The 10,000-nt window shown below is 41.8% G+C and overlaps 1 protein-coding gene across 1 annotated transcript in view; it reads left to right on the plus strand.

The window, feature by feature from the left end:
- Positions 1-9,948, plus strand: part of LOC124378508 (calmodulin-regulated spectrin-associated protein 3) — a 17,711-nt gene extending 7,763 nt beyond the window's left edge. The window contains 14 exon segments of the mRNA XM_046838202.1: positions 2,465-2,603; positions 3,160-3,299; positions 3,396-3,489; positions 3,858-3,903; positions 3,992-4,062; positions 4,158-4,188; positions 4,330-5,930; positions 6,023-6,225; positions 6,394-6,512; positions 6,599-6,885; positions 7,171-7,228; positions 7,323-7,441; positions 7,874-7,992; positions 8,329-9,948. Of these exon segments, the coding sequence (XP_046694158.1) occupies positions 2,465-2,603; positions 3,160-3,299; positions 3,396-3,489; positions 3,858-3,903; positions 3,992-4,062; positions 4,158-4,188; positions 4,330-5,930; positions 6,023-6,225; positions 6,394-6,512; positions 6,599-6,885; positions 7,171-7,228; positions 7,323-7,441; positions 7,874-7,992; positions 8,329-8,631 (3,330 nt within the window). The 3' untranslated portion in view covers positions 8,632-9,948.
- The last annotated feature ends 52 nt before the right edge of the window (positions 9,949-10,000 follow it).

A 10,000-nucleotide genomic window follows, 5' to 3' on the forward strand; every position in this document is an offset into this window, starting at 1 on the left:
CTCCTTTGGCATATAGGAATAGTTTTAGATGAATCACTAGCTCTCACGTTGCCCATCTCTCTGTCTCGCCCCTCGTCATTCCTGCTGCCGGTGTCTGAGTGACTTGGCCACTGAACATGACTGAGCCTGTGCTTCACAGTAATCAAGTATTTCCACAGCACACAGAAATCCCACTCGCTTTTCTGTTCACCCCTGTAGCTGTGGCTCTGCCTTGCTGCTGTGCTGTGTGTGTGTGTGTGTGTGTGTGTGTGTGTGTGTGTGTGTGTGTGTGAATGATAAAAACACAACCTGTAGGCTGGCTTCAGAGCTTGTGTTGTTTCGCTTTGACATGTAATGTGACTCTATGAGTGTGTTAATGTTAATGTATTGCTATATTAATGTGTGTGTGTGTGTGTGTGTGTGTGTGTGTGTGTGAGAGAGGAGAAAATGGCTTCAATTTACACTTCAGCTAAAAAACAATGCAAACTCTCCATCATAGGAGTGATTCCAATTGCCCTCGCTTTACTGAACAGAGGCTTCTTCTAAACAGGTCTGGTTGAATCGTGGCGTGTCCCAGAAGCTAGTTCAATTCTAAACACCAGCCGTAAAACGTGTGTGCGCGCATCAGGAAAAAAGAAAACCACTGACGTGTGTGATGACACCCTTCAGATTTCAAACACAATGTTCCAGAAGAGCTAGCTGTAACTTTACACGTCATTTATACAGACTTGGTCTTCTGGACCTCTACTAGATTGGACATTTAGGTGTGGGATTTTGCATTTGGACATGAGAGTGAGATTAGCAACACTGCTTTCCCACCTTGCTAAAGGAACATGTAGCTATATACACACACACACACACACACACACACACACACACACACACGCACACACACACACATATATATATATATATATATATATATATATATATATATATATATATATATATATATATATATTAGTAGCGGATCACACGTTTGTTTAGTCTCCACTTCAAACTTTAAGAGCATTTATTAGAATTATTTTTAACTTGAAAATATACACAACAATGCCAGGAGTATAAATAAGAAGCTAGAGTTAGCACTGCAAAAAACACTAAAGAATCAGAAGCGCTAGGATTAGCCGCTAGCCCCTTTCTGGTTAGAGGCTAACGCTAGCGCTATTGATTCTTTAGCGTTTTATGTCCGACTTCAAGAATTTCTCTTAAACTGAGAAAATCCTGACATTCGATGGAGTGAATGAATAAAGGATGGAAAGAATGAAGACATTTGTTTAAATCTGCTGAAATAAACAGAACAGTTCAGTAAAACATATCTTTAGAACATTGAATATTATATTTAAAACACACACACACACACACACACACACACACACACACACACACACACACACATCTGTATGATCTGTAAACTGTATAATTTAATTTTTTCCATGTATTTAATTTTATTTAATCTAATTAATTGATTACTCAATCAATTTAATGAAAAGTGTATTGCATTAATTAGAATTAATATCACATCGTTTGTATATAATTAACTGAGCAGGTGTTTTATTTAAAATTGCTTCAAAAATGTAAACTGTTCAAATGTTGATAATCACAAATATTAATAATAATAAACTGTGTTAATAAAAATGACAAATAATTTTATGTTCAGCCCATATATATATATATATATATATACCCACAATTAGAAGAAGTGGTAGCTCAGTGGTTAAGCTGTCGGACTTCTGATCACAAGGTCATAAGTTCAAATCCCGCTGCCACTGCTGGGCCCTTTAACAAGGCCCTTAACCCTCATCTGCTCAGTTGTATGAATGCGATAAAGTCGCTCTGGATAAAGGCATCTGCCAAATGCCGTAAATGTGCTTATACATAAAGTTTTGATACTATTTTAGTAACCTGCCAACAGATGGCAGCACAAGGCTGCACACACAGTCATAGGGAGCACCAACCTTCATAAGTCAGTGTGTCAAAGGAGCTCCTCTTCACACGTTTCTCATTGCGAACATCATGATCTCACTTTTGCAACCATCCTACCTACCAGATTTTGCTCCTGCAGACTTCACCCTCTTCCTGAAGATGAAGCTCAAAGGAGACCATTTTGATAACCGTTGTGGAGATCGCAGAGAACGCTTGACACACTTCGAAAATATACTTCCATGAACACTTGTTTTAAAAAGTCCGGTGATTAGCAGCTGTGACTTGCAGTTTGAATATTACACCCACCAAGAATCTCAATATAAATTCTAGCTTTTGGGACTGAGCCTAGATTTCAACTCACTGTTGTGAAAAGAACACAAGAGTGACTCATTCGCATGAGCAACTCTTATTAAAAGGACACAGAAAATCAGGTTCCAACAGAATGAAAATGAATCTGATTCTCTGGAGTTACACACTGAGCTGATTCACTCAAGTGACACCCGATTTGGCACCTTTAAAAAACACTTCATCCCAAAATGTGTGTTTTCCTCCCCAAACCCAGATCCGCTACAGGAAGGACAAGGTGCGGTCTAAACAGACTCCCACCTTTTCGGTCGTGTCCGGAGTGAAAGATCTGTCTAACGGATGTGCCATCGCTGCCACCATACACTTCTACTGCCCCCAGATTGTCCCCCTAGAGAGTAAGAAATCAAACACAATCAGCCATATACCAAAAAGAACAACAGCACTTATACTGATGCTCTGTATATTTTATGCCAAAGTGCAAAGAAAAAAAAAAAAACACCTGACACGTTTCTATAATCCATTAAAAATGTGGACCATCTAATCTACAAGGCAGTGGGACAGTGACAATGGCAAAGAAGAATTAAAAGATAGGACTTTTTTAAACTATGTCCATCCCACTGCATCTGTACCACTATTTTTGTTGTGTGAATTTGCCATGTATTGCTAGTCACAATATCCTGTTATTTTGTGGAGCCAAAGGGTATTGTGTGAGGGTCTCTTTCAAAATCAGATTTAGAATAGTAACAGTAATTGGTTCCCTCTGTTGAAATAGCATAGGACCTCCAACGCTTCATGGTGTTAAAAATGACCCATGTCCCTGAAACAAGGCAAATGGCCACTCATTAGAAATAGTCATACATAGATTTCATGAATAGTGTCATTAAAGTTGTGTAAAAACAGTGATTTGTCCCTAAAATTCAGTGTTTACATGTTTTGCACATTTCTTTGTAGATATTTGCTTGAAGGACACCATGTCAGTAGCAGACAGCTTGTATAATCTGCAGTTGATCAAAGAGTTTTGCAATGACAATCTGCAAGGCTGCTGTCCACCTGTTTTGGAGGACCTGCTCTATGCCCCACTTACATTACGGGTGAGAGGAATGCTACCATTCACAAAACCCACCTGCTTATTGCACTTTTTAAATGATTACTGGATTTTTGACACCTCGAACATGTTTGACACTTAGGTGAATATCATGTGCTTTTTGGCTGAGCTACTGGCTGTGTTTGAAGTTCAGAAACCTGATATCGTCAAACCAGTGCACACCCTGGACCTGACAGGTACACACATGCTTCTTTTGTTATATTTGCTATGATGAAGCACTGTCCTGAATGTTAGCGTCGCTACGTTAAAGCCTGAAGCATTTATTTTGTAGGTTTTTAGGTATGTGCAGGTTGTTCATTAGACCCACAAGTCTCACACACTTACTAGGTCGAAACTTGCCAATATTAGCAACCATGCAGGGTAAACCACAGATCCATCACTCTCTCAGGATCTCTCAACTTAGAAAGATAAAACCCTTGACACTTGTACAACTCTGTATTCAGAGCCTGACTAAACATAACTGTGACCAAAAACTAAATCTTAGCCCAAAACTGAGGACATAAAAACTCTCACACACTCCGTTTGCTTTTCCTTTGTTCTTTAGATGCCTCTGGTTTAGAAGAATGCACCAGCCCCATCAACGGCAACAGGTAACTTTAACATTTTCCAAATAAATGATCTGGTGTCACATTTCTATTTCTCATCATTGGAATTATGGAACTTGTTGCTTTGTGGCAGTGGATCACCGTTCTTGCTTAAGCAACCCCTCTTCTCATTGTCATCACCTGCATCTTCTTTTGGAGGAACAGGTGAGATGATCGAGTACTCTGTACACTTTGTAGCCCATGTCACTCTGCATGTGTAAATAATTCTTGATTGTTGGTTTGTTTTGTGGCACATTCAGAGGGCCGGAGCTGGAGTAAAAAACAGATCAGGTAGGCCGTTTCAAGTTTTGTGTAAAATAGGATCACAAAAAATGCTAATCTGGATTAAATTCATTGAGATTATATATTAATGTGTGAGGAGAAATTTTCAAATTTGAAATCCTTCTCTCTATCTTTATCTATTTTTATTAGTCGTCCTCTCTCTGCTGTGGCTTTTAGCATTCCTTTTCCTCTGGACAGTGACGTGGATGTCGTCATGGGCAATCCGCTGTTCCGCTCAGTTAGCAGTGACAGCCTCACCATGGCCACAAACCCTGCTTTGTACACTCCTCCTGAGGATCTGACTAAGATAATTGGTCAGGCACCGCTGGGAGAATTGCCCGCCATTGAAGAGGCACTGCAAGTCATTCATACCATAAAGAATGAACCACGGCAGCGTCCAGAGGGGGCACCGGCAGGTTTTTACCTCCATTCCCCTGATAATGACAAGACCAAACTAAGCAGCTCTGCCCCGTGCCATTCAGGCATAATGTTTAGACCAATTGGTGGGGAAGGAATTAGTGTGAGAAAGCCAACAGGTTGTTCCAAAGATTCTGATACATCAGAAGGCCCAGGAACACCCACCAATGGACCAAAAGGAGGCCAAATGACAAGTTTTGCTGAGCGTAGAAAAAGGCTTCCAGAGTCTCCAGGGACTTCCCGTGCTCTAGGATCAGAGGAACCTTCAAGCCCAGGGATGATGAGTCCTGCTGGCACAGGGGAGGCTCAGGAGCTAGGGGCCCAATTGGAAGAAAAACGCAAATCCATTGAAGCACAAAAGAGACGAATTGAGGCAATCTTTACTAAGCACAGACAGAGACTTGGCAAGAGCGCCTTTCTCAAACTCCAACGGGAACAAGGAGAAGCAGGAAATGGAATCAAAGAGGAGGCAGATTCACTTAGTCTAGATGAAAGGCTGACTCAAATGGAGGAAGCTCTGCAGAAGGAAGAAGAGAAAGAGAAAGAGGAGGAGAATAAAAAGAAAGACAGTGGAAAAGGGGAGGAAATAGAAGAGAAGAGCAAGGAACAAGATGTCAATGCACCACCCAAATTGGAAAAGCAGGTGACATTCTCAGTGGAGCCGAAGAATGTGCCAGAGAAAGAACCACCACTGGTCGAATACAATGAGGCGGTATCAAAACTAACCTCGGCCTTGCAGGCACTACAGAAGGATATGCAGCGTCTCACTGAACAGCAACAGAAGCTGATGGGAAAGAAAACATCTGCACCTTCATCATCCAAAACCACACCATCTAAAAGGACCTCGTCTCCGAGCAAAGCATGGGTCATACCAGCGAGTCCAAAAATCTCAGCCACTCCCCCTCGTCTCTCACGTGAATCCACTCATGACCTTTCACCTTCAAGTTCACCATCACGTCAAAGTGACCTTAAATCGCCTAAGACATCCAAACCCTCTGCTCGTAGGCTTTATAACAATTCCCCCCCTCCTAAGAGCCCCAAACGGCAGCACCCCAGCCGCCCATGTGACCTCGGTTTCCCGCCCCTCACCCGTGTCCTCTCACCTCTCCAGAGCGTTGACACGCTTCCCCACCTTCGCCGTGGCACTCCCAGTCAGTGTCAAGTGCAGACTAACTCCTCCCTCCGAATTGGAGGTCCACCCTCACCGCAGGAGTCTGAAACCCAACTTCAATTACATTCAGCACAAGAAAGTGCAGAGTCCGGATCCAGTGACGAAAACACTCCACTGTTCACCCTGGAACTGGAGCCTCCTGATTCTGCACCGCCTCCTGCTGGTAAATATCTTTTACAGCATTCCATATCTTGAAAAATGGTCAATAAAGGGTAATAAAGCTCATGCATTAAACTTTCATCCCTCACCCTCCAGTGGAGTGTGCTGCGAGCATCTGTGGTGGCAGTAGCTCTGGAGCTCCTTCTGAGTGCTCGTTTCTCAGTGACATGCTCATCAGCACTTCTCTAAGGCAGGAAGAGGTAGAGACAGATCAGGAGCAGCTCGACATCTTCTCATCCGACTCCATGAGTGACCACACAGAGGCTGAGAGCAGAGCAGGGGTCAGCTTCTACTTTAAGGTACATATGTGTGTGGAAATTGTGATTCTAGACAAAAAAAAAAAGATGTCTAAATAATTTATTGAAATAAAAAAGAACGAAAATAAATGTTTTAAAAGGAATTGATATTTTCAGAGACAGCAAAAATATGTGAAATGATGAACTGTTTTGAATTTAAAATGTGTGTAGGAGGAGGGTCTGTCAGAGGAGGAGATGGCCCTAAAGAGATCATTGCTGTTTGAACGACAGCAGAGACGAGCAGATGAGATCAAGAGACGAAGAGAGAGACAGGAGCTGGAGAACCCAAGGTGAGACCCTTAAACACAAGCATACAAACTAACACACACATTCTAAATACTGTACAGTCTCTAAACCACTCCTCTTCATTCTGCAGCCATCTGTCTTCAACACACAGTCTCCTTGACTCTGTGACTCCACCCCTTTCCCAGTCTCTGCCCAGCACATACACCCCGCCACCACCACTCCATAATGCACACGCCCCTAATACACCTCAGGCCACGCCCCCTGGAACCCCGCAGAGGCGTGGCGGCTTCACAAAGACGGAGTACGAACGGAGGCACCAGCTGAAGATAATGTCTGATTTGGAGAAAGTGCTGAAGCAGAAACCAGCACAGCGCAGCAACAAGAAATACACACACTCACCACGCAAGGAGAAAAAAGGTATACACACACACACACACACACACACACACACACACACACACACACACACACACACGCACACGTGGGTCATAGTTTCTCAAAGCCCCTCCACCAGATCCTGTAACCGGTTTAAGGAACTTTGTAGTGGAAAAACAGGTTGATAATTTTGAGGGATTCTTGGTTCTTTAACAAGCTAACTTAGCTCTCTAATGGTTTTGAGGGAACCTTGAAGTGTTCTACAAACTGAGAACTGCCATTTGAGAAAAAAAACTCACCTCTTTTTAATACTTTTTTGCTTTGTAGCAGAACACCAGAACCTTGTAAAGCCCAATGGCCCGCTTCCTCCAGAGAAACCCACCAGGTACCAAGCTGGTCCTCTTTCTCTGAGATATACACTTTCTTCTTCTTGTTCTCTAATCTCTTTTTAACCATCTATCTTTTATTATTTAACCCAGCACCTCCGACTCCACCTCTAAAATAATGTCACCTGGCCGACCAGCCAATCAAAATGGAGAGAAGGACTGGGAAAATGGTTCAAATGCTTCTTCTCCGGCATCTGTGACAGAATATACAGGTGAGAACTGGTGTTGAGTTTTTCCATCAGATGATCCAAAGCATGTTTCTAAAGCACTCTCTGGTCTCCTGAAAAAAATTTGGCTGGTTAAGATGAAATCACCAGAGGTGGTCTTTTTCCCAGAGGAACATGAAAAAGTGAGTAGCATTTGAACTTGAGGAAGTGTACAACTATAGTGTGAGATACCATCAGGACCAACGACGAGACAAACTGGCACTTCTGTGAAGCAAATCCAGGTCTACATTTCAGGTTTAAGTCTAGCCACCTTATTAGACATGCCTACCTTGTAAGGTCCCCTTCAAGTGGGTTATGGCTTGTGATTTCTCAGCAGAGATGGTGAGGTTAGCCTCAGGTATAAATGATAAATGTTTGTCCTACACTTCACCAAACACTTCACTTTCTACTGTATTTGTTCTCTTTTTGAATCATCAGGTCCTAAGTTGTTCAAAGAGCCAAGTTTTAAATCCAACAAGTTCATCATCCACAGTGCCCTCTCACGTTGCTGCCTCGCAGGAAAAGTCAACGAGGGTCAGAAGAACAAGATTGTTGAGGTACAGCACGGCCCTTCAGTGCATCACACAGATTGTCCACATTGTTCATTTTTATGTTCATGCTATATTTTTCTGTGAATATTAGGGGTGTATTAGGGCACATGTTGGTACTGAACCGTATCGGTACAGGGCTTTCGGTCTGCGCTCACGTGTACGTTTATTTAGTCTCCACCTCTGACTTTGAGTGAAGTCACTGTTTGATCAAGTGCAATTTTAGAGGCTGCTTATAAAATTAATCATTTGTTAAATTCAACCAAATAATCAAAATATACAACTCAAATGTTGACGTCTAATCTTCTCCCTGGTCTTCTTTCCCATACCTTCATCCTCACCTAGGAAATGGAGAAAAGCTCAGCAAACCACTTCCTCATCCTCCTTCGAGACTCCAACTGTCAGTTCCGCGGGATCTACACGTTAGATGGTCAGTCGGATGAGATGCAGAGGCTGTGTGGCGTTGGCCCACGAGCCATTCCAAGCTCTTCAGTGGAGGCCATTTACAAGTACAACTCGGACAGGAAGCAGTTCAGCGTGCTGCCGTCTCGCACCTTTAGCATGAGTGTGGACGCCTTCACTATTCCCACTCACTTATGGCAAACCAAGAAACAAAGCACACCCAAAAAAACAGCCACTCCCAAATAAATCCATCACAACAGGAGGCTCCTCGGCCCGGGGATACTCTTTAATGGACTGTTCTGGAGTACCAATCTGTGTGACAATTTATCCTGAAACGTTAGTGCTAACAACGAACTACCGACAGTCATGAACCTGATCGTTTCGCCGCTGATGCTTTTACCATTCAGCATGTTTGGGTTCAGTGTTGCCTGAACATTATCCAAACCATCAAGTGAAAAAAAGAACATTATAAAAACCCATTTTCTCATTTCCAGAACAGAGCAATCATTACGGTATTTCTTACAAAATTGAAATCTTCCCTAAATGCATGGAAATGGAAGGAAAAACGCACGAGTTTCACCACGTTAGCACTTATAAAGAACCAGAAGAATTCTGAATTTTTAAGACTTTTTTGAGTTTTGGTTGATAATGATATAAAATATTGCTGCTATGCCCTCCTAGAACACACACACACACACACACACACACACACACACACACACACACACACACACATATCTGGCATTAAATCCAGTCAATGATTGGATGAGAGATTTAAGGATTTCTGTGCCAATTTGTGAGAAAAGTTACTAATAATTGCTGGGTATGAATGGGATTCGCTTGTGGGTGATTGTACTCAGGAAACTGATCAAACTAAATCAGATTCCTCACACACTCATCATCCAAGTCACAAAGTCTGATCTGAGATCTGCACTTGTGTTTCAAATGCTTGATTTATTTATTTATTTATTTATTTTTTTTTTTGTGAATGTATTTTTTACTGTGATTTGGACTTTTTTAAACTTCTGGTGAAACCGGAAGAGTCTCAGTTCTTAATTGATGAACTTGTGAGAACTTTTTTTACCATCAAAACACAAAATTTCGTTTTTAGCATTTGTATGGAACACTGCTAGAGGATCTCCCCGGTGGCGCAGCATCACCTTAAGAACGAAATTAGGTAGGAAAACTATGAGGTAAGACTTCGATTAGAAGATCTAAGATTTTTGAACATGGAATAGGATTAGAAATAAAATAAAACAGCAATGGAAACATCACACAATGGACACAAACTCCATAATCGGAGTTGGTGGTTTATTCCTATTCCCATAATTATTCTTGAAATAATTCTAAGAGCCTCTGAATGTGAAGACCTGAAGAGACTGGAATATTTTTGGTCAGCAAGTTACACGTGCGTCCAGTAGACACTTAGCATTTCCACTTTACATGCATTTTAAAAGCATTACATTTATATTTGCAATTTCTTCTGACGTTGTGACATTGAAATTGTACAGTGTTCCATTTTCATGGCTGTAAAAATCCAATAAATCAATGCATTTCACTTTATCATGGACTGGAGAAAACTTCTGAATGAAACTGCCTTTAAATGCAATGCTAA

The sequence above is a fragment of the Silurus meridionalis genome, chromosome 24 (genome assembly GCF_014805685.1).
Source record: "Silurus meridionalis isolate SWU-2019-XX chromosome 24, ASM1480568v1, whole genome shotgun sequence".
Lineage (NCBI taxonomy): Eukaryota > Metazoa > Chordata > Actinopteri > Siluriformes > Siluridae > Silurus > Silurus meridionalis.